The sequence below is a fragment of the Pholis gunnellus genome (genome assembly GCF_910591455.1).
Source record: "Pholis gunnellus genome assembly, chromosome: 6".
In the NCBI taxonomy this organism is placed as follows: domain Eukaryota; kingdom Metazoa; phylum Chordata; class Actinopteri; order Perciformes; family Pholidae; genus Pholis; species Pholis gunnellus.
The window spans coordinates 27442910-27468849 of record NC_136532.1 but is presented as its reverse complement, the minus strand read 5'-3'; the positions used below and the strand labels follow the sequence as shown (position 1 = coordinate 27468849).

At 39.8% G+C, this 25940-nt stretch overlaps 1 protein-coding gene across 2 annotated transcripts; it reads right to left on the bottom strand.

Moving 5' to 3' along the window:
• Nucleotides 1–1227: 1227 nt before the first annotated feature.
• Nucleotides 1228–25686, bottom strand: LOC306697263 (uncharacterized protein). Of its 2 annotated transcripts, XM_079161073.1 has the most exons (8): nucleotides 25656–25686; nucleotides 22823–22876; nucleotides 22252–22305; nucleotides 21562–21621; nucleotides 20677–21312; nucleotides 5482–5520; nucleotides 3881–5083; nucleotides 1228–3729 (listed from the first exon to the last, which is right to left on the bottom strand). In XM_079161073.1, the coding sequence occupies exons 3-8, from the start codon at nucleotides 22268–22270 to the stop codon at nucleotides 1850–1852; spliced, it is 3837 nt and encodes a 1278-aa protein (XP_079017199.1). In that variant the 5' UTR covers nucleotides 22271–22305; nucleotides 22823–22876; nucleotides 25656–25686; the 3' UTR covers nucleotides 1228–1849. The 2 variants fall into 2 exon arrangements, with proteins under 2 accessions (XP_079017199.1, XP_079017200.1); XM_079161074.1 differs by lacking the exons at nucleotides 1228–3729; nucleotides 3881–5083; nucleotides 5482–5520 and adding exons at nucleotides 16353–20147; nucleotides 20554–20592.
• Nucleotides 25687–25940: the final 254 nt, after the last annotated feature.

Genomic DNA, 25940 nt, shown 5'->3' with positions numbered 1-25940 from the left:
GACATTATTATAGTATGTATCTATCTATCTATCTATCTATCATCTATCTATCTATCTATCAATGTGGAGAAAACACATGTCAGAGCCTCGTGGAGCTCCAGCTGTTTCTACATCTGTACACAGCTGGTGCTCATCAAGGAGGTGAAAGGAGGAACAACACACGGGCTGAGGTCCAACATTCCTTTATTAGCTCCTTTATCATTTTATATGTATTTATTTAATTCAAACTAATAATTAAGTAAAAAGAGAAAGAATATGAAATAAAATGAACAGTAAATATAGAAAACTGTCAATGAACAAATTCTCAATAACAAGAATCAGTAAAAACAAAACAAGCTCGTGATAGATTATTAAACTCTTAAAAAGCTAAATATAACCCAACAGTTGAATCTACTTTATTGCACAAAGGAAACATTGTTATTGAACAGTTTCATTGATGTTGAATGAGTGAATTGTTTCACTGAATCGTGTTGATTGATAAGTGAGACAGCAGCCGTCATAACTACGTCTCTTAGTGAACGTGGAGTCGGGTTCTCTAAACACCACGTTGTCTTTTCCTAACTCCTCATGAACTCTCCTTCACACCTTTCCTTCTTGACCTCATGACGTTTTCCATAGAGGTCAAGGAAAAGTGGTGAGGAAAGACGTTAGGAGGTCATTTTTGGACTTTTCAACCGCAGCCAAAGTGGGAGATGAGAGCAAAGGAGGCGAGGAGAGAGGAGGTGAGGAGGCAAGGAGGAAAGGAGGCGAGGCGTCCTCAGAGACATTTTAAAGAGTTAAATATGACAAAGTCACAGCTGATCAGCTGTCTGTTGTTTATTTAGAACTCTGTATTTTATGATCAGATCACAATGTTCATGACAGCTTTTATATTTACTATTAATTTATTTCACAATGTGGCAAAAAGTGATTTTTTCTTTATATACTATATATATACTGTATATATTGGTCCCTGATCTCAGGGTGGTGCCCCATTATTATTATTAATAATTGTTAATAATCTTATTGATATTAATAATGTAATTAATGTCAATAATTTAGTTTTCTTACTTGCTGATAACCAAACATGCTCCTAACAGATCCCAACAATACAAACTTAGAATAATATCAAACTAAGAACATAAAACTATAAAATGATGAATTCAAATGAAGAATAAATGTCTGTTGGCTGCAGCAGCATCAGGCTGCAGATATGATGTGTTCTCTAGACAACAGTCCACTCTGAACTACAAGTCAAAGCCTTTATTCATCTTGTATCATGACACACAAAGAAACCAAACACCACATACACAATAAAGAGCAATCTGAATTATCACTTAAAGCTTCTATTCTAATTTGACATGCAGCAAAACAACCAAATATAAAAGCATTCATTGTCTATGAATTCATATTTAATATCTGCTGTGATATTTGTTATTTGGGTTAAATTACATTTAAACATTTATTTTCTTTTACAAACATGAAACCAAAGATCATCTCTACTGACAAAGTCTTTCTGTACTACGCTGTAAATAATTACACAAACAATAAAAACAATATTCATAACTCACGAGTGAAGAATAAAACAATAAAACATCATGAAGATGTTCTACAGACTGAGAAAGTGTCTCTGAGACGACATCTCATCGTGTCCACAACTTCTTTACAATAATCAACTTATTTGAGGTGGAAAGTAAAACTCGTGACTCTTTCTCCAATATTAAGCTGATTTTACCAACGTTTACATGAATCACAATGAAACAGAGAAGACCTGCATGTTACAAATCAAACAGTTATTTTCAGTAATAAAGAACAAATAATATATATTGTAGAGAGTCAGACATGAACATTTTGTCACTGCGTGTATATTTTAATCAGAGTGGTGAGTTTTGTTCCTCACCAAGAGAACTTTCTGTTTAGGCTGCAGGTGGAGCAGCGCAGAGTGCAAACAGCGTTTGCGTTCCTCACGTTCCTTCTTTATTTTTTTCTCCTTTTCTTCAAGTTGTTCTTCTCTCAGTTTTCTCTCCTTTTCAACTTCTGCTCTCTGTTTGTCCTCCATGTCTTTTCTCAGTGTTTCCTCTTGTTCTCTTCTGATTCGATCTTCTTCTTTTCTTTTCTTTTCATATTTTTCTTTTTCCTGTTCATATTCTTCTTGAATCTTTCTAAGTTTTGTTTCTTCCTGCTGTCGTCTCTGTTCATTTTCTTGACCTTGTTTAATCCACCATTCCTTTTGTTTAGTCTCCCAGTTTTCTTGTTCTTTTTTCATCTCTTCTCTATTCTCCTCCAGCTTTCTGCTGATGGTTTCCTTTGATTCTGACTGTGATTTTATATTTTGCTCCAAAGTTTTAACTTTCTGTTCCCACGTCTGTCGTTGTTTTTCTTCCTCCTGTTTTCTCTTCCTGTCTTCTTCTTCTTCTCTCATTTCCTGTTCTTTCCTTCTCTCCTCACGTTCCGTCTTCATGTTTTTCTCCTTTTCTTCAAGTTGTTCTTCTCTCAGTTTTCTCTCCTTTTCAATTTCTGCTCTCTGTTTGTCCTCCATGTCTTTTTTCTCTGTTTCCTCTTGTTCTCTTCTGATTCGTTCTTCTTCTTTTCTTTTCTTTTCATATTTTTCTTTTTCCTGTTCATATTCTTCTTGAAGCTTTCCAAGTTTTGTTTCTTCCTCCTGTCGTCTCTGTTCATTTTCTTGATCTTGTTTAATCCACCATTCTTTTTGTTTTGTCTCCCAGTTCTCTCGTTCTTTTCTCATCATCTCTCTATTCTCCTCCAGCTTTCTGTCCTGGGATTCTGCCTCTGATCTTCTATTTTTCTCCAGAGTTTCAACTTTCTGTTCCCACTCCTGTCGTTGTTTTTCTTCCTCCTGTTTTCTCTTCCTAACTTCTTCTTCTCTCATTTCCTGTTCTTTCTTTCTCTCTTCACCTTCTTTCTTTATGTTTTCTTCCATTTCCTCAAGTTGTTTGTCTTTCAATGCTCTCTCTTGATCAATTTCCGCTCTCTGTTCTTCCATTCTTCTTTTCATTGTCTGCATTTCTTCTTCATGTTTTCTTTGAAGTTCCTCCCTCTCTCTCTGCATCTCTTCTTCCTTCTCCTTCAGGAGTCTCTCCATTTCTTTCTTGATAGCGGTCTCGGCCTCTTGCAGCATCTCATTAGTGTAGCAGCTGCCTCCATTGGTCTTCACCATGGTATCAATCTTAGTCATCAGCTCACTGACTTGCATTTGGTTTTTATCACGGTTATTAAACACATGGTATCTTCCTCCACAGTCAGCGATCAGTTTTTTAAAGGAATCATCACAGTTTTCTTCTATGTATTCCTCAATAGATATATTGTCCACCTCCAGTGAATCTCCTCCAGTGAAAAGAATGATGGTGAACTTTTCAGCATTTTTCCCAAAGCCTTCCTTGATGAGTTGTAATGTCTCCTTTTCCTCTTCTGTAAATCTACCAATGTGTAACACCAGCAGGAAGACATGTGGCCCAGGAGCCAGAAGACTGATGCATTTCACCATCTCATCATTAACCTCTTCATGGGACAAAGTTGTGTCAAACAGACCAGGAGTGTCGACCACAACGACAGGACGACCGTCCACTTCACTCGCTGCTTTCTGACAACGTTTGGTGACGGACTTTTGGCTCGATTTAGCTTTGAACTCCTCTGTTCCTAGAATGGTGTTTCCTGTGGAGCTCTTTCCGCTGCCAGTCTTTCCTATCAGCACGATCCTGAGACACTCTGGGCTCTGCTTCTCTTCATCACCTGTGGAACAAGAAGACCTGGAGTTACTTTAATGGTGACAGCGGGAACAGTATAGACTGCCAGGTATAATGTCCACTGGATGGATTAGGACAGACATTATTTTATGATTTATGATTATTTAAATATAAACATTAAAATGTACAATACTTACAGGTGACCGTCCTGTTTGTTCTCAGGTTCTTCAGTTCAGCCTGTAGTGCTCTGATCTTTTTTATTTGAGCATGTGCAAATATCTCTGTTGTGTAGCTGCATGGTTCAGTGTGGGAGGGTTTCAGTCTCATCTTTTCCACAGAATCCATCAGCTCTGGGATCTGCTGCTGGTCCTTGATGTTGAGAACATCATATCTTCCTCTAAAGCTCTGACAGAGCTCCCGGATGACGTTATCTTTTTTCACAAACTTAACAACTTCTTGAGCTTTAGGATCTGACTCCACAGTGAACAGAATCATGGTGAAGTCATTGACTGGAGAGCTGAAAGTGTGCTTGATGGTCTCTAACTCTCCCTTGTCTTCATCAGTGAGGGGACCCACAGGTAGGACCAGGAAGAAGACATGGACGCCCTCAGGACCACAGAGGGAGATACACCTGAGTGATTCCTCCATCACTGCCTCCTGAGGTTTTCCATACAAGGCAGGCAGCTCCACCAGAGAAACCCAACGTCCACACACCTCTCCCTGATGTTTAACACACTCTGATGAGTTGGAGACTGAATGAAGCTCTGTCTGACCTAAAATGGCCTTGGCTGCTGAAGTCTTCCCTGCTCCTGTCCTCCCACACAGAACCAGGTTTAAAGATGGTTTCATGTGGTCAGACTTTGGTCTGATGGTGTCTTCAGCGAAGGAGAGGTGGGTCCTTCTGTTTTCATGCACAATGTTCTCAATCTTCTCCATTAACTGTGTGTGGTCTTTTCCTGACATGCTGTAGTGTCTTCCTCCACAGTCTTTAAGGAGTTCATTAGCAGAGAAACTCATTTCATCCCCCTCATGTGTGATGATGACCATTGAGTGATTAAAAGCTTCTTGATCAATCAAACTCAGGCTGAACTTCAGTGTCCGTTTGTTCTTCTCAGTGAAATCAGAAGGCTTCACTAACAGCAGCAGAACATTTGGTCCAGGTGGCCAAAGACTCACACAGCTCTTCATCTCTTCTCTGATTGATTTCTCAGACAGACTGAAGACGTCTGGAGTCTTCACCACTGTTAGAGGATGTTCTCTCCACCGTCCACGGGCGACCTCACATTTGTTGATTTGTTTTTTTTTTAAAGATTTAAACTTTTTGCTCCCAAAGATGAAGTTGCATAGTGTTCTCTTTTTGTCTTCTTTTTTTCCAAACATCACAATCCTGAGTCCAGACGCTATGAAACAACACAGATATAATATTAGTTAGAAGATTCCAATGAGCAGATTCTCATCACTCAACAATTCATCATACGAGTAAAACATCATTCATTTAACAAAGAGGGCTGCAGACGTTAAGGATTGTTGCTCATTGTGTCAAAATCCATGTTTCCACATTTATAAATATGAACCATAATTCTCCATGAAACAAATACTTCAATTAGCATAACTGTAAATATGTTAATTTGCTCATTATGGATCCATATCAGTCAGCAACGTTATTGATTCACTGTAGTGGCCATTTCATTTTCTACTGACTGATACTACAGATATCAACATTCTGTATATTTCATATATATCAGTGTTGTGTTGTTGCTACTGTGTGTAACTGGATAACAACATGTGATTGACTTACTCTGGGGGGGCGGAGTCATTTTACTGGGAACGTTCACCTCTGTAAAAGAAGTCATGTCAAAGTAAGTAAAGTAAATATTAAGTTATTCATTATTCATGATCTGAATGACTGTTCTGGACTCACCAGCAGGTTTTGGAGGATCAGATCTCAAACTGACTTCTGTTGCATGTTTCAGACTTTGATGATCAAAACCTGGTGCTTCAAATACATCACATCTCACAAGCTCTCCATTGTTCTCCTTTGCAGTTTGACACAAACGTGTTAACAGCTCTGGACGTTCAAGGTTCTTCTGGTTCAGGTATCTGTATCTACACCTTCTGATCAGGTCTTTTAAAGGCTGGTCTTTGTCCATGAAAGCTGAACTCTCCTCTCTAGATGTTGATATCAGTATAAATGAACGATCAAATGATTGATCACTGAAGAGTTTCAGGACTCTGCAGAGCTTCTCTTTGAGTTCCTCAGTGAAGTCTTCAGGCTGTAGAACCAGCAGGAACACATGAGGTCCAGGATCAGAGAGTCTCACACAGTCTTCTACATGTTGTCTTAGTTTGTCTGCAGAGATGTTGGGGTGCAGCAGATCTGGAGTGTTGATCAGAACTATCTGTTTCTCCTTTAACTGTCCTCTGACTCTCTGACATTTATCTGGTTCAACACTGAGGAAAGTGTTGAATCCAGTTGCTCTCAGGATGAAGTTCGCCACTGAACTCCTCTCAGACCAGCTGTTCCCCAGCAGAACAACCCTCAGCTCAGACACTGAGAAGAAAACACTGGATTAGTAAAGAAACTACTTTTCAAATTCAAGACTTGAACCAAAATGAAAACAATAAAACTAGATTCATAACCAAGGAGGAAGTCACAGCTTTTTAAAGGTGGACTAGAGTGAACGTGTCAGCTGTTGTCATCTTGAAACTTGAACATGAACCAGTGACCCATCACCTGAAAACACTGTAATCAGATTATAATGAACACAAGAATGTTTCTGACTCAGTTCAGTTTAACTCACTGTTAGGAGGCAGCCAACCATAGCTGCTGCTTCTCTTCAGAGGCTGCAGATCATCTGAGACTGTAAGAAAACAGAACATTGATTCATTTACATTTTATCTTTAATTAAAGAGACACAGGTTCAGAAATGATGAATTGCTGTTGATTCATTTTTAATCTTAATTTTACATGTTTACAAGAGAGTCAACATGCAGAACTCAGATTAAAGCAACTCAAGACTGAAAAACAACATGGTGCATCTGAGAACATTTGAAAATGTTTCCCAGAATTCAGATGAACTAGAACTGATAAAACAACATGAAGGTACACTACACCAAGAGCTCTGCAGCAACCCTGAGAAATGATATTCAATTGATTCATATATATATTTGAAGGTTTTGAAGGCGTCTTAAATTAAATCTAATGTTAAATTCTGTTACTTTAACTCATTATTGTGTCTGATAAATGAAGCTGAGTGCCGTCACTTCCCTTCAGCTTTTTACACCAATTCATGAGTCTGTGATTCATCATGTTATTCATCATCGTTATATATTTATTAATGTATTTGTTAATTATTACTCACTTAATAATTGTATTATTAGAAACTGAAATATTATTTGAAAAGTAAAATGGATATTTTCACTCTGTGCTCAAGTTTGTTTTTGGAGAATTGTTCATCAACTGAATCAAAATCCTTTAAACTTCACCCGAGAGACTCAAGTGTAGTTTCTGCCCGACAGCGAGGACGTTTAAACAAACACAGTAAAGACATTTATAAAGTAACTCACACAGAATTATCACAGAAGACTTGAGGTCAAACAGCCAAATGAGTGCTAATGAACTAGCCTGTTAGCTTACTGCGACAGTAACTGTTGTTAACGTTGACATTGTACTGTTCATCTTTTCAGAACCACACAAACACACACACACACACACACACACACACACGCACACACAGACACACCCACACACACACACACACACGCACGCACATGCACGCGCACGCACACAGAGTGTATAGTATTAAATTGCACTAAACTGATCTTCGGTCTCAGGCGTCATTATTTACATCACTTCTTGGAGGAACATCATTCTATCAGAAGCACACGCCATGATTGTAACTGTGAGTCTGTAATTATTGAGCATCAGCAACAGTTTAGTTTTATTTTATTTTTCTAAAAGTAGTTTTGTTGCCTAAACATAACTACGTTGTTTCCTGTGAAGACAGAAGTTTATTTTGTAAAGAGCGTATTCATGTAAGGAGCGTAAATGAAGACGTGTTGCTGAGCTTTTCTAGGAAACAGCTTGTGTGTAAGATATCATACAAACTGTTTTGAGGATATGTTGAAGTAGTTGATGTGTTCATCAGAACAAACAAACCATCAGTATTAAATAGATTAAAGCAGAAACATGCTTTGGGCTCCAGGTTATGAAGTCCTCAGGTTGGATCTTAAAACTCATTGACATGAAGTCACTTGATGAGTTTTGGGCAGATCAGATAGTTCTGAGATCTCAAAGAAGTAAACTGTGAATGCATAAACAGCCACAGACTGAACTATGATGATCAAACTGGGTTGTTGTTGTAACACTTTGTTTACTATAATGACATCATTTTAATCATCAAACTGCAAGTATGGAATCAAATATGAAGCTTCAGAGAACAGTTCTTAGTGAAAGCAGAGAAATGTGACATGTGACAGTAAAGTTACTGGATACACAACACTGTGCTGTCAATGCACACAACTTATTATTAGTTTATTATTACTGACCTCTTGAACCCTAGGCCTATTTTTAGCCCTGTGCTCGAAAATGTCCTACCCTTATGCAAAGGGGCTTATCTCGCTAACTACAAGGTCTATTTGAATAATTTAAATGGCAAAATAACACAAATAAATGTGAGCTTTGTTAACATGTGTACATATCATTGTATATGTTACTGGTAAATGCTGAAACAAATGTTACACACAGCTCAAATTGAAAATGTTCAGGTTCGTTTTGTTTTTTTGTGCCTAAAAAGCACTTTTATTGATTTTAAATGATGTAGTCGAAGGCTTAAACTCTCCCAAATCATGTCTCAACATGTCAGCAGTCCTTATAAAAAAGAAATTGGCTTTGATAGAGTGATGTATGCCTGAGAAATCAATGCCGGTGTACAGGTCAGCCAACGTCAATTCTGATTTTGGAAGGCGCATATATTGCTGTCTTATTGTACTTTTAAATACTATATAACTTTATATTTCACTTCTTTTATCACTAATAGTGTTCAATCTATCTAATACAGAAGTTTGGCATCATTTTGAGAGACTGGGCTATATGAAAACTTGTAAAATATGGCTAATTTTTGTCAGAATTTCAGTTTTACGTGATGTACTTGAACCTAACACAGCCTGTAATCGGCCGATTTGCGCAATTCCCACAGTTTTGAACTCAGAAGACTCTGGGCAGTGCAGTCATTCTTTGAGTTGTTTACAGAATTTTAAGCCAATAAAATAATCGAAAACTGTGATCCACCCCCATGGGTCAAACCCATTGGCCAAAATTGAAATTATTACTCATTCGTCATAGAAGCTCGTCAGAGACTCAGTTTTTCCCACAGAACGAGCAGAGAGACGCCGCGAAATGCCGGCACAGATACATTTTTATTTTTTTTTTATTTTCATCCAGGAAACATCTAAAAGCTACGGAGCGTTTCAATGTTTATGATGATGGGCTGAGTTGATGTCTGTGGCAGATCAATAGTAACGTTCTAACGGTTTAAAGTAGAATAATTCAGAGGCGATAGTTCGATGCAGTTTGTTCTCCTCGTGCTGCTGAATATGCAGTGAGTGTGTGAAAGTGCCGTAGATCGCGGCTGGATCGATAACAGTGAACATTGCTCGCCTTCTCCTCAAGAGGTTAAAAGATGAACTTTGCAGCACTTTAGTTCTAGAATGACTGTTAGTTTAACTTTAACATGACTCAGCGTGAACATCAATCATTGTGTTTAAGGACATGAAGGAGAAGATGAGCAGCAACATATGAATTCAACTTCATTTCTCTTGATGTAACGGTGAGTCTGTGAAAAGCCTCGTCTGTCTCTCCTTCAGCTTCGTGACACTTTTTATGATCATCTGTAGAGAGAACTTCACTGAGCTTCACTCACTTATTGTGTGATGTGTGTAACATGTGGACAGACTCATGAAGTGACTGAACTCACCAGGTGCTGCTGTCGCCATGATGTCACTGCTGAGAACACCAGAGACAAGTTCTCCTGCAGGGACGACACAAAGACATGAAGACGCCACACAGTGAAGTGATGAAGACGCCACACAGTGAAGTGATGAAGACGTCACACAGTGAAGTGATGAAGACGCCACACAGTGAAGTGATGAAGACGTCACACAGTGAAGTGATGAAGACGTCACACAGTGAAGTGATGAAGACGTCACACAGTGAAGTGATGAAGACGTCACACAGTGAAGTGATGAAGACGTCACACACACAGTGAAGTGATGAAGACGTCACACAGTGAAGTGATGAAGACGTCACACACACAGTGAAGTGATGAAGACGTCACACAGTGAAGTGATGAAGACGTCACACAGTGAAGTGATGAAGACGTCACACAGTGAAGTGATGAAGACGCCACACAGTGAAGTGATGAAGACGTCACACAGTGAAGTGATGAAGACGCCACACAGTGAAGTGATGAAGACGTCACACACACAGTGAAGTGATGAAGACGTCACACACAGTGAAGTGATGAAGACGTCACACACAGTGAAGTGATGAAGACGTCACACACACAGTGAAGTGATGAAGACGTCACACACAGTGAAGTGATGAAGACGTCACACACAGTGAAGTGATGAAGACGTCACACACAGTGAAGTGATGAAGACGTTGGACAGACACAGTGAAATGATGAAGACGTCACACACACAGTGAAGTGATGAAGACGTTGGACAGACACAGTGAAGTGATGAAGACGTTGGACAGACACAGTGAAGTGATGAAGACGTTGGACAGACAGAGAGAACTTACTGGTGTGTGTGTTTGTGTCTGATGAAGACGAACTGCTCTTCTTCACCAGCTGTCCTGTAACACGTCAACGTCACAGTTCATCATCAGAGACATGAAGACTGAGCTCTGATAGAAACAATGTTACAGGTTCTCTGTTCAAGAGCAGCTGTTGAACAACTGGAAACTATTGAAGAGGAACAAAAGGAACCACACACACACACCTACACACCTACACACACCTACACACACACACTAACACACACACACACACACACACACACACACACACACACACAGTGGCTGCTGGCCAATAGAGGGCGCTAGGAATAAAAGAATAAAAATAATAATAGAGAGAAATTATACAAATTGTCAATATTTGTCTTTTTGAAATATGGAATGAATCCAGTAATATGTGTAAAATATGATATCTGTGCAAAATATCTGCCAATTGATGATTAAAGAAATGAATGAATGATGAACAATTCAGCCAATCAGCGTCCTCACATAGATTCAGCTCAGCTACAGGAGCACGAGCTCTACTCCTCTAAGACCGTCTGAGAGGAGAACTTTGAGGAGATTCTGGAGACAAAGAGCTGATCCCAGATCAGCCTGAGCTCACAATCACACAACAGACTAGCTAAAGGGAAGCAGAACATGAAGCTTCTCTACTAGCTGGATGATGTCATGCTAACAACTTATTTATCTTTAAACAACGAGGACAGATCCAGCACGGACAGGTAGGGAGTGAGGGACGAGGAGGTAAGGAGACATGAGAACACCAGGGTAGGGAGTGAGGGAGGAGGAGGTAAGGAAATTAAAAAAAATAAAATCCTTACAATTTCAATAGAGCCTTCACTGGCCCCACGTTGTCGCTTGCTCGGGCCCTAATAATAATAATAACAATAATAATATTAATAATAATAATATTAATAATAATAATAATATTAATAATAGTATTAATAATAATATTAATAATAATAATATTAATAATAGTATGAATAATAATAATAATAATAATAATCATAATCATAATCATAATCATACTAGAAGTGTACTCTAGTAAATGACCTATTTTGTAAATGTAACAAAATGGGAACTACTTTGTGCTTCAGATCAGTTCTAACATGTCACGTCTTCTTCCTCGGCTCATGCTACACTCTTCTACCACCTTTAATGAAAATCACAACGCTGGTGTTTCCATCATCCTGATAACAAACAGGCCAAACTGAAAACACAACCTCGTTGGTAGATAACCGTTGTAAATGTTTTACAACCAACACAAGCATTAATAATAATTGTATATCTTCTGTATGTAAAGAAAGGTCTTGATGAATATAAAACATATATTATAATTGTGATGTTACCAGAACAAATAGATCTCTTTATTAAAGTAATATAAATGTCTCTATCACATCATATCGCTGCACATTCACGCTGGAGACAACATGTCCGATCAGCACTATTCACTTCCTGTTCATGTCTCTAAATGGCGTCTCCACAGTTCACTTGGGCCTAAATGTGAACATGAACGTTTGTCACAGTCGTCTCAGTAAATCTCCTCATTTCAGTGAGATATTAAAGAAATTAAACTTAGACTGAAACACATCAGGACCTCTCGTTCCAGACCCAAACACAATCCTCTGCTTCTCCTCACACTGTCTGATGGCGTCTTCTTCTTCTCAGCTCAAGCACATGAAGCTAAGTTGGCCGGTCACATCCGGCACACGACACGTTACACGTTGTAGCAGTAAAGTCTTCACATCCATCTATTATTCTATTCTATTTGTTCTACTTCTACTTTAAATACTTGTGTTATGGAGTTTTGGCCGAGTTCACTCACCTCGTGGCGTCCTCGCTGCGACCCAAACAGCAGCAGAAGTGAAAGTAAAAGATTACTGTCTGCAGGAAGTTACAGACATCACAGAGGGAAGGAGCGCTCTGCTGCAGCAGCCGGAAACCGTTTCACAGCCACAAATACCGCTGTGGTTGTGTAGAAGAGAGACAGTGTGGCTGGTTGAGGGGCTCCTCTTCTACACATCACTCTTCAACACTTGACTTTAAACACGTGTGGATATGGATATGTTTATTAGGCTCTATGTTCAATAACCAAACACTCTGCTGTAGTCTTCTTTGACTAACTTGCAGTCTGTTAAGTCATCTCTCCAGCTGACACTTTAATACGTCTGAAGTTACAGTAGAAACACGTATTATCTCTGATGTATTTCCTAACAATAATAATAACAACATATTCATAAACGCTGCTGTGGTCAAATGTACAGATTGTCTGGTTTATTGCTCGTTATCCAATACGTTTGACATGAACCACCTCTCAGCTTTGTTAGGTTTTAAATACATTTAATGACGGGACAGTAGATTATTACAAGTTGCATCATTTCAGTTTTTAATGTAAGTTCTCCAGCTGCTGAGCAAAGCAGTGCAAACACACAGAGGGTGTTAACCAGCGACAGGCTGTCCATCAACCTCTGCTGCTGCTTCTCACAGAACCTCATCAGCACCGTTCTGAAGCTCTGCTCGGATTCTCACTCGTCTGTTTCACAGTCTGCAGTTCTCAGTCTGGCGTCAGTGTTCTCCTGCGTGACCTCATTCATCTGATTCATGGTGAGCAGCATCTGATGCTTCACTCGTATCTCTTCTGCAGCACCAAACAGCTCTGGGATCTGCTGCCTCCTTGATGTGCTGACCAGCATATTGTATGAAAAACCTAGTTTTTGGTGAAAGTACAGTCACCACTGTTTCTGTTCATTATAAATGAAGAGTTAGTGTAACAGAGTTAATGATTCCACTTGCCATCACTGGCCATTATTTGCCAGTTACTGTATTATTTAAGTTATTACTAATCCATATAATTTTCATATTATTTCCTCTATTTCTGTAAATATAATTTACAACTTATCATTAGTTTCCACGGAGACAAGTGTGTTGTGTCACATTAGCGCCCTCTGCTGGCCGCCGGCAGACTTTAGCGGTGCGCCCTGCTTAGCTTCACCGGTCTGAAGCGAGCTGTCTCCGGTAGGTTGATCTGTGACAAGCTCCGCTGTGATATCTGTATAAGTTCCTTTTTGTTCGTAGAACTGTTTTCATTTATAATTTCGAGAGCAAATGCTTTTATACTGATAAGTTATTTAGCATTTTATTTAGTTACATGTTACTGTTAGTAACATGCTAACAGCTAGCTTAAGCATTTGTTTCTTTACTTTGGCAGTTCCTGGAGTTTGTGACCACGAGGTGGGCTGTGAGACACCGAATGTTCCTGTTTGTTACCAGGCTACTTCATATATATACTGTCTGATGAATAAACGGCTGATTGGAGTCAAAAGACACAACGTGTGGCTGAATTCAAAAGACAACGCAAAGAGAGAGAGTACACAACTGCTACATTAGCTCATCTATTTTTGTCACTTTATTGTTTTGGTGCTGGGTTCTACTGAAGGTGACAGTGAGACGTATCCTGCTGTACCCAGGTGTGTACGGAGTCTTTTATCTCACCTGTTAACGCTCGTAGCCAGTCTGCTGTTTCAGTTTAACATATTTTTATGGACCTTAACGTCTGAAACTGGCTGTGAGAAGCTAACATCGTTCTGTTGTTGACAGATTCTGGTTCGTGTGACCCGGTTTCTGGAGGAATTATTGGATGGAGTCTGCAGATGGAGGCGGAGTGGGACTCGGTCCTAGACAGTAGAATCCTGTGAGCTCCACCATGAAGAGCTTTTCATTTAACTGTTCTTTATTCTGGACAGAAATTTAATTTAATTTTGAATATAATTTAAATACGTATTTACAATTACATATAGTAATGCCAGTTTATTTTCAAGCAGAGGATGATTAGTTTAACTTATTTATTTGTAACTCAACACTTCCTGTTTCCGTTTAAAAAAGAATCCCTTCACTTTTTAATTCAAGGCTTTTATTTTGAAATATCTGCAGGACATTGCTGTAAAAAAGTTGGTTAATCTCAAGACTCCATAGATTAATATAGTGGATTGTTATTATGTTTTAGAAATGAGTATAAGCTTCTTAACTTTTATTCTGTCTGAAGTCTCTGTGACATTTATAATGAAAGGAAACATTCGGGCCATTATTGTGAAAGGGCTTTAGAAAGAAGGGCCGGCAGCATGAGAGACACAGTGAGGCAGTGAAGCTGCTCTCATGTATTCATTGATTCATTTAACACTGTTGAGCAATGAACAGATTTCACTTGATTTCTGAACTTGTGTTCGAGGATTTTTCAAACATCATCAAAGTAATGTCGTGAATTTAACGTTTGCATTTCACCAGTTATGATCCAAACGCCCGGAGGAATTCTCACGTCGTACATTTCATCAGGATACTTTTGGGAGATGAACCGTAGATGCACTTTGTTCATCAACCAGCAGCAGTGAAGGAGGTCAAGAGCCAAACTCACACAGGGAAGTTATCATTTTGTATACAACTGTTGTCACCAGGTTTAGTATTTTAGAATTTAGTTTTCAGTCAGAAAGTAACCTTCTGATTCACAACAATCCTACGTGATAAGTTATCTTTAACGTTGTTGGAGGAAGAACCTCAGCCCAAAGGATTGACCTCAGCAAACCCTGATGTGTTTTAAACACATGATTTCATCTTTAAAGATACACTTTTGTTTTGAGTCTTTTGATTGATTTATTAGAGAGTTAGATACAGCTCTGCTTACTGGAGTTTGTGTTTATCACCTTAATTGATTCCACATTATTTTATCATCTTATTATCATGAATATTAACTACATTCAAGCAAAATAATGTATAAACTTAAATCAAGGGTCATCAGAGGAAACACAAGTCCTCACAGAATGGACGGCTGCAGATGAAAGACTTTTCACTGGTTTTCAAAAATCATTTTTAAAATGGAAGTGAATGTGATTTCATGTGTGTGTTCATATCTTTATCTGTCTTATATTATCTTCAACTGTCTTCTCTTAAACTGAAGTGTTACAAGATTTACAGAATGTGGCAAATTCTTCCTCATTTATTTATTTTTTCAGACGTTTCTTCACAACTTCTGTTCGGAATGAAAACAGCTAAACATTCAACATGAAGTGGAACAGTTAGAAGGACTAATGGAGGGTAAGTTACCTGTTTCTCTGCATCAAATACTGACAGCATGGTTCATCAGCAGAGTCCTTCTGCTTTAAACTCTTTACTGCAAGAAATCAATGCACAACATCTTGAAACGAAGTTTACTTTCAGACCAGGAGTTTGTTCAACTATCATTTTTTACAGTACATTTAATAAAACCCAATATTCAGACGCTGATGGAGCTGATGGACGTGCGCTGGACATAAACAGTCAAACTGAGTTCTGTTTCTGTATCTGAAGTGATAACAAGCAGGTTAAAGGTTTACTATCTGTACTTTACACTTTACAAATTCTCTTATATTTTACAGCAATTACAATGATTTGTCATCATGCACTGAATACATTTGGAAGAAATATACTGAACGTGTATTTGTCAAACATTTTAAACTCACGGTCTCCTTACTGGGTGACTTACTGGCCAGGTGAGTTCTCTTGACCATCAGCTTAAACAGATCACCAGGTATCCCGTTAGGTGGGTAAAACCCAACGGACTTAGTGATTCAGACCCTTTAAACAGAGAGCTGCTTTATTTTATAGTCCTATATTGGAGCTCATCTCCCGGCTCTAAGAGCATATAAACATAGAATTCAATTGAATAGATCGGCCCCATTGTCTTTGATACCCAATCCAGCTCTTTGAGTCAGTAATGGTCCAATGTCTGATATCAATACCGGTGTCGGTGCATCCCGAATGCTTATTGTCTGATTAGTATATTGGACTGGACCATGGGGCTTCTAGCTGGTGTTCACATTAAACACAACGATTCAAGAGCCATTTAACCATTTATTGAGAGAGAGGACATGGATACATAGATGGAGCATGATCAGATGGAAGTACATACAATTACTAAGAACCTTATACCTTTGCCTTGTGTATTGGTTTTGGACTTCATCACACAGGTGAGTGGTCTATGACACACAGCTCTAAAACATCAATCAGGATGTGACAGGAAGTCAGAAACACATTAAAGTAGGATGTATAGCATGTAGACATAACTCATATAAAGGATTAGTCTAAACAATGGGCATGATCAGTAGAAACAGTCTTACTGGTGTGGCAGCACGCTCTCAGACAGGGACTTGAACAGATCACACTAAGCTTCTTCTCTGAACTCCTCCCCTGTACACTGACAGGTGAGTTATCCACACATTCCCAGTCGCATCTTGACCTGAACTTGTCTGACACATGGACACACTAACAGTAACTGTTTACTTACTATATTAATCTACTAAAATAACACCTACACCCAACTGATCTGTATAGAGATTATTATAAATGAGCCTTGAGTCCATAAAACAGGCAGCTGAAAGAGGATATCTGCATCAATCAGACACTGAAACAATAAGAACAATTGTTTGTGACTTTCCAGACACAATAAACATGAAAACAGAAATATGTGATCGCTTTTTAGAAATATTTACGTTAAAAAAGTCCACATTTTAGAATTGGTTTTGTTTGTGGAAAACTTTCTCTGAGCAGCACCTCATCAGCATGTTGCTGCCATCCAACACTCATTAAACAACAGCTGTACATGTTGAAGTCCTGTTTCATGGAGAAAGTCCAAACCCTTCATCACTCTGATGTTTCTCACGTCCGTGAATGTTGAGAGGAAACACTCATTTTGATCTTGTCAGAGAACTTTCTCATTGGCCTCACTGGACACTGTTGAGCATGTTCTTTTGATATTCAACAGTCCATGGTTCATTTATCTTTGATTGTTTGTGGGTTGAATTGATTATAATTGACATGATATGAGAAGAAGAAAAAAGGCAAAGCAGTCTTAAAACAGCCCAGACACCTTTGAGATGATGTTCCACCTGCTAACATCATAATGTTCAAGAGTCAGCTGGGTGATCACAGGATGAGACATGATTCTTTGTATTTCTCTTTTAGTTTCTTTATTTCTTCTTCTTGTTTTTTCTTCATGTCCTCCATTTGTTCTTTTAGATGTTTTTCTCTGTGACTGGAGAGGTCTTTTAACAGATCGTACTGTTTTCCTCGCCTCTCTTCTGTCTCCTGCATTTGTCTCTCTTGCCTTTTCTTCAGTTCCTGTATTTCCTCCATGTGCTTCTCCAGCAGCGCTGTGAAGTCCTTGGTGTATTTCTGTCTGAACTCATTGAACTCTTCAGCTTGTTTTCTGGCCTTCTCTTCATATTTCATCTTCATTTTCTCTAGTTTCTTCTCATAGGATTCCTCTAATTCTTTCCTCTCCTTATCCTCCTGTTGTCTTCTGGTTTGATCTTCTTCTTTTCTTTTGATTTCATGTTTTTCTCTTTCTTGGTCGTATTCTTCTTGGAGCTTTGTAAGTTTAGTTTGCTCGTCATGTCGTTTCTGTTCATCTTCTTGAGATCGTTTCTTCCACCATTCTTTTCTTTCCTTCTCCGAGTCTTCTCGTTGTTTTCTCATCTCCTCTCTGCTCTGCTCCAACTCTCTGTCAATGGTTTCCTTTTCTTTTGATTCTGACTTTATTTTTTTCTCCTGAGCTCCAAGCTTTTCTTCCCACTCTTGTTGTTGATTTTCCTCCTGCCTTTTCCTCTTCCTGTCCTCCTCTTCTCTCATCACCTGTTCTTTCCTTCTCTCCTCTCGCTCCTTGTTGATGTTTTCTTCCATTTCTTTAAGTTGTTTGGCTCTCTCTTGTTCAATGTCTTCTTTCTGTTGTTTCATTCTTCTCTTCACTGCTTCCATTTCTTCTTCATGTTTTCTTTGGAGCTCCTCCTTCTGTTTCTGCATTTCTTCTTCTTTCTCCTTCAGGATTCTCTCCACTTCCTTCTGTATTGCTGCTTCGGCCTCTTGGAACATCTCTGAGGTGTAGCAGTTGCCTCCATTCACCTTCATCATTGTGTTGGTCTTCTTCATCAAATCTCTGACTTGTGTGCGATCTGTTTGATTGTTGTTATTGAAGACCTGGTATCTTCCTCCACAGTCATTTATTAGTTTTTTCAACAAGTCATCACAGTTTTCTATGTAACGCTCAATTGTGGTATTTTTCAGATCATCTCCTCTGGTGAATATAATGACGATGAAATCTCCAGACTTCTTGCCAAAACATTTCTTAATCAGCTCCACAGACTCTTTCTCCTCTTCTGTAAAGCGTCCGATCTGTAGCACCAGTAAGAACACATGAGGTCCAGGAGACAACATGCTGACGCATTTCACAAGCTCCTCTTGAACGTCATTATTAGACACAGTCGTGTCGAACAAGCCGGGGGTGTCGACTATGACGACAGGTCGTCCATCAATCTCTCCTGTTACTTTCTCGCAAAACTTGGTCAGTGACTTTGAGCTGAGAGTAGATTTAAAATGTTCTTCACCCAGAATGGTGTTTCCTGTTGCACTCTTCCCGCTGCCAGTCTTCCCGATCAGCACCATCCTGAGACACTCTTTACCCTGATGTTCATCATCACCTCTCACCTCGGTCTTCTGTTTCACATCCCTCAGTTCAGCTTCAAGTCTAGAAACTTTCTCCATCTGAGCCTTGGTGAACATCTCCATTGTGAAGCATCTGGATCCTTCAGATCTGATCTTTTCCACAGAATCCATCAGCTCTGGGATCTGCTGCTGGTCCTTGATGTTGAGAACATCATATCTTCCTCCACAGCTCTGACAGAGCTCCTGGATCCCGTTATCTTCTTTCACAAACTTAACAACTTCTTGAGCTTTAGGATCTGACTCCACAGTGAACAGAATCATGGTGAAGAAGTTGACTGGAGAGCTGAAAGTGTTCTTGATGGTCTGTAACTCTCCCTTGTCTTCATCAGTGAGTGGACCCACAGGTAGGACCAGGATGAAGACATGGACGCCCTCAGGACCACAGAGGGAGATACACCTGAGTGATTCCTCCATCAATGCCTCCTGAGGTTTTCCATACAAGGCAGGCAGCTCCACCAGAGAAACCCAACGTCCACACACCTCTCCCTGATGTTTAACACACTCTGATGAGTTGGAGACTGGATGAAGCTCTGTCTGACCTAAAATGGCCTTGGCTGCTGAAGTCTTCCCTGCTCCTGTCCTCCCACACAGAACCAGGTTTAAAGATGGTTTCTTCTCTTCAGTGAAGGTGAGGAAGGTTCCTTTGTTTTCATGCACAATGTTCTCAATCTTCTCCATTAACTGTGTGTGGTCTTTTCCTAACATGCTGTAGTGTCTTCCTCCACAGTCTTTAAGGAGTTCATTAACAGAGAAACTCATTTCATCCCTCTCATGTGTCATGATGACCATTGAGTGATTAAAAGCATCTTGATCAATCAAACTCAGGCTGAACTTCAGTGTTTGTTTGTTCTCTTCAGTGAAATCAGAAGGCTTCACTAACAGCAGCAGAACATTTGGTCCAGGGAGACAAAGAGTCACACAGCTCTTCATCTCTTCTCTGATTGATTTCTCAGACAGACTGAAGACGTCTGGAGTCTTCACCACTGTTAGAGGATGTTCTCTCCACTGTCCACGGGCGACCTCACATTTGTTGTTTAGGTTTATTTTAACATATTTAACCTTTTTGCTCTCAAAGATGAAGTTGCAGAGCGTTTTCTTTTTGTCCTCACTTTTTCCAAACATCACGATCCTGAGTCCAGATGCTATGAAACAACACAGATATAATATTAGTTAGAAGATTCCAATGAGCAGATTCTCATCACTCAACAATTCATCATACGTGTAAAACATCATTCATTTAACAAAGAGGGCTGCAGACATTAATGATTGTTGCTCATTGTGTCAAAATCCATGTTTCCACATTTATAAATATGAACCATAATTCTCCATGAAACAAATACTTCAATTAGCATAACTGTAAATATGTTAATTTGCTCATTATGGGTCCTTATCAGTCAGCAACATTATTGATTCCCTCGATTAACCATTTCATTTCCTGACAAAGTACTGACTGATACTACAGATATCAACATTCTGTATATTTCATATATATCAGTGTTGTGTTGTTGCTACTGTGTGTAACTGGATAACAACATGTGATTGACTTACTCTGGGGGGGCGGAGTCATTTTACTGGGAACATTCACCTCTGTAGAAGAAGTCATGTCAAAGTAAGTAAAGTGAATATTAAGTTATTCATTATTCATGATCTGAATGACTGTTCTGGACTCACCAGCAGGTTTTGGAGGATCAGATCTAAAACTGACTCCTGTTGGATGTTTCAGACTTCCAAGATCTAAACCTGTTGCTGCATCTTCAAATACATCACAGATCAGATGTTCTCCATTGTTCTCCTTTGCAGTTTGACACAAACGTGTTAACAGCTCTGGAGGTTCAAGGTTCTTCTGGTTCAGGTATCTGTATCTACACCTTCTGATCAGGTCTTTTAAAGGCTGGTCTTTGTCCATGAAAGCTGAACTCTCCTCTCTAGGTGTTGATATCAGTATAAATGAACGATCAAATGATCGATCACTGAAGAGTTTCAGGACTCTGCAGAGCTTCTCTTTGAGTTCCTCAGTGAAGTCTTCAGGCTGTAGAACCAGCAGGAACACATGAGGTCCAGGACCAGAGAGACTCACACAGTCTTCTACATGTTGTCTTAGTTTGTGTGCAGAGATGTTGGGGTGCAGCAGATCTGGAGTGTTGATCAGAACTATCTGTTTCTCCTTTAACTGTCCTCTGACTCTCTGACATTTATCTGGTTCAACACTGAGGAAAGTGTTGAATACAGTTTCTCTCAGGATGAAGTTCCCCACTGAACTCCTCTCAGACCAGCTGTTCCCCAGCAGAACAACCCTCAGCTCAGACACTGAGAAGAAAACACTGGATTAGTAAAAAACTACTTTTCAAATTCAAGACTTGAACCAAAATGAAAACAATAAAACTAGATTCATAACCAAGGAGGAAGTCACAGCTTTTTAAAGGTGGACTAGAGTGAACGTGTCAGCTGTTGTCATCTTGAGACTTGAACATGAACCAGTGACCCATCACCTGAAAACACTGTAATCAGATTACAATGAACACAAGAATGTTTCTGACTCAGTTCAGTTTAACTCACTGTTAGGAGGCAGCCATTCAAAGCTGCTGCTTCTCTTCAGAGGATGCAGATCATCTGAGACTGTAAGAAAACAGAATGTTGATTCATTCACATGTTATCTTTAATTAAAGAGACACTGTTTCAACAACGATGAATTGCTGTTGATTAATTTTTAATCTTAATTTTACATGTTTACAAGAGAGTCAACATGCAGAACTCAGATTAAAGCAACACAAGACTGAAAAACAACATGGTGCATCTGAGAACATTTGAAAATGTTTCCCAGAATTCAGATGAACTAGAACTGATAAAACAACATGAAGGTACACTACACCAAGAGCTCTGCAGCAACCCTGAGAAATGATATTCAATTGATTCATATATATTTTTGAAGGTTTTGAAGGCGTCTTAAATTAAATCAAATGTTAAATTCTGTTACTTTAACTCATTATTGTGTCTGATAAATGAAGCTGAGTGCCGTCACATCAATCATTGTGTTTAAGGACATGAAGGAGAAGATGAGCAGCAACATATGAATTCAACTTCATTTCTCTTGATGTAACGGTGAGTCTGTGAAAAGCCTCGTCTGTCTCTCCTTCAGCTTCGTGACACTTTTTATGATCATCTGTAGAGAGAACTTCACTGAGCTTCACTCACTTATTGTGTGATGTGTGTAACATGTGGACAGACTCATGAAGTGACTGAACTCACCAGGTGCTGCTGTCGCCATGATGTCACTGCTGAGAACACCAGAGACAAGTTCTCCTGCAGGGACGACACAAAGACATGAAGACGCCACACAGTGAAGTGATGAAGACGCCACACAGTGAAGTGATGAAGACGTCACACAGTGAAGTGATGAAGACGTCACACAGTGAAGTGATGAAGACGTCACACAGTGAAGTGATGAAGACGTCACACAGTGAAGTGATGAAGACGTCACACAGTGAAGTGATGAAGACGTCACACACAGTGAAGTGATGAAGACGTCACACAGTGAAGTGATGAAGACGTCACACAGTGAAGTGATGAAGACGTCACACAGTGAAGTGATGAAGACGCCACACAGTGAAGTGATGAAGACGCCACACAGTGAAGTGATGAAGACGTCACACACAGTGAAGTGATGAAGACGTCACACAGTGAAGTGATGAAGACGTCACACACAGTGAAGTGATGAAGACGTCACACAGTGAAGTGATGAAGACGCCACACACAGTGAAGTGATGAAGACGCCACACAGTGAAATGATGAAGACGTTGGACAGACAGAGAGAACTTACTGGTGTGTGTGTTTGTGTCTGATGAAGACGAACTGCTCTTCTTCACCAGCTGTCCTGTAACACGTCAACGTCACAGTTCATCATCAGAGACATGAAGACTGAGCTCTGATAGAAACAATGTTACAGGTTCTCTGTTCAAGAGCAGCTGTTGAACAACTGGAAACTATTGAAGAGGAACAAAAGGAACCACACACACACACCTACACACCTACACACACCTACACACACACACACACACACACACTAACACACACACACACACACACACACACACACACACACACAGTGGCGGTTGGCCCTCCCCCCCTTTAGCCAATAAAAGTAAAGAATAAAATAATAAAGCGACCCAGTAATATGTGTAAAATATGAGATCTGCTTTTCCTGCTCGTCCTCTCTGTCTGCTTGTCTCAGCAGCTCACAGGAGGTCTGTGAAGCAGTTCACACATTTGATGATTAAAGAAATGAATGAATGACGAACAATTCAGCCAATCAGCGTCCTCACATTCAGCTTTGGGAGAAATCTGTATCGCACCAAACTGCGTGTTCTCGTCAGGACGAGTCTCTACAGGCGAGCTACTCAAGACCCGTCTGACAAGTTTGAGGAGAAACTGCAGAGAAAGAGCTGATCCCAGATCAGCCTGACCTCACAGTCACACATCAGACGAGCAGAACATCTACTTATTTATTATTATACTATTATATTATACTCATTATTAATGCTAATAACGTATTTAGCTTTTTAAAACAAGGGATGAGGAGGTAAGGACACATGAGAACACCAGGGTAGGGAGTGAGGGAGGAGGAGGTAAGGACACATGAGAACACCAGGGTAGGGAGGGAGGGAGGAGGAGGTAAGGAAACATGAGAACACCAGGGTAGGGAGTGAGGGAGGAGGAGGTAAGGAGACATGAGAACACCAGGGTAGGGAGTGAGGGATGAGGAGGTAAGGACACATGAGAACACCAGGGTAGGGAGTGAGGGATGAGGAGGTAAGGACACATGAACTCTGTCAGCTACATATGAGGCAAAGTGAACATGTGATCTTCTACAGAGCTCCTCAGTCTCATGTGAACTCGTTCATGGAGCATCAACATTTCATAGAGATGATGAATTAACAGTGAAAACTCATCAGAGCTTCATTTAACATCAGTGTTCATAATTACACTTCATGTTCACTTCTCCTGATCTTTACCTCCTATAACAAGCTCCATAGAGGATCTCAGTACACACACATGTTCTATATATTATATTATATATATATGTGTACAGTGTTTCTCCCCTGATCCAATAGGGGACGTTTGAAGGTCAAGTTAATTTAGTTTAATTGTATTTTTGAAGAGCAGAAACAATATCTGCGTGTTTTAAACGCTCATGTGGTGAAGATGAAGATGGTGAAGATGGGAAAACTCGCTCTCCCGCTAAGTACAGGACAGAGTCCAAGTACCCCCCCCCCCCCCCCACAAGCAGCTAAAGTTCAGTCACCACCGGATGACAGGTTCTGACCCAGCCTGGCTGTCAGACGGGAAACACTCCCCCTGACTGATCTTGGTAAGTACGTAAGTAAGTAAGTAAATACATTACATACATGCATAAATACATATATGCATAAATACATACATGCATAAATATCAAGAGGCTCTGGAAATGTTCCTCCAGAAGCCCAGAAAGTCACTGCAGTGACAACATTGTGGATAAATGTCATAGAAGGAAATGTTCTGATGTTTATTCAATGTAGTTCAAATAATTGTTCAGTTGTTCTATTGACTGCTGTCATTAAAAGAAACACATGAACACATGATTCCTCTCAGTGTTTGTGTTCGCACCCCGAGCTGTAAACCAGGGGAAACACTCGTGTATATGTCTATGTGTGTGTGTGTGTGTGTGTGTGTGTGTGTGTGTGTGTGTGTGTGTGTGTGTGTGTGTGTGTTTTATATTATACTGAACTGCCAGTGAGGGGACAAAGACGTCCTGACGTGTTTGTCAAAGTGTTCTTTCTTTTATTTTGGAATAAATGTTAAATATTTAACTGTAAAGTAATAATGCATGTTTGACACTTTAATGTGTTGCATTAAATCATTATGGGATGTTTGCTGAAATGGATTGGATGTGGAAAAACCCCAGAGAACAGGTTCCACCAGCCGCCACTGCACACACACACACACACACACACACACACACACACACACACTCCATCACACACACACACACACACATACACACACGCAACACACCTGCGCACACACACACATACATACACACACCTACAAACACACACACGCACACACCTGCACACATACCTGCACACACACCCGCACACAAACACACACACACACACACACACAGACACGCCTGCACACACACGCACACACACACACACACACACACACACACACACACACACACACACACACTTGCACACCCGTCCATGAAACATGAGGAAGTGATCCTCTAAATGTCGGCTTCACCTCCGATAATAAAGACAACAGACCAGAAATGAGAGAACGAAGAGTTCAACTTGAGAGAAGTTCCAGTTTAAACTGGAGCTGAACCGACGTCCTCTGACTGCTCAGTTCAAGATGAACTCAGAAGACCTGCAGCGTCCTCCAGACTGTTTGACAGATCTGAGTCTAAATCATAGATCCTCTTCATCATCTGAGTCTAAATCATAGATCCTCTTCATCATCTGAGTCTAAATCATTGATCCTCTTCATCATCTGAGTCTAAATCACCGATCCTCTTCATCATCTGAGTCTAAATCATAGATCCTCTTCATCGATCGTCTACTAGATTTATTATTCTACATGTCTGTGAATATGTTTAGTCGTTTACTCACCAGCTGGACTTTCTGCTGCGCCATCAGTCAAAGACTGAAGTGAAAGTTCAGAGTTGGGAGTAAAGAAAAGGCGTGACTCCTTCAAATGACGTAACAAAGACTTTAAACACATTTGATTTCCTGTTTTTAAACTCCGTCATTCTAAATGATTCTCATTTCATTCCTCTGATGTCGTTCAATTTTGTAATTGGAGATTTGACAAACAATGGATGTGTGTGACGTAGTGACCAGCTTTCTTCATGATACTTAGAGCTCGTTTCTGTAACAAGACTGTTGAGTTTCAAC

Excerpts from the sequence above, each read along its gene's own strand:
- LOC306697263 (XM_079161073.1), bottom strand. Across the intron at positions 21,313-21,561 it reads TGAATGGCTGCCTCCTAACA|TGTCTGAGCTGAGGGTTGTT; the intron begins GTGAGTTAAACT and ends TTTTCTTCTCAG. Across the intron at positions 5,521-20,676 it reads TGATCCTCCAAAACCTGCTG|AGGTGAACGTTCCCAGTAAA; the intron begins GTGAGTCCAGAA and ends CTTCTTTTACAG.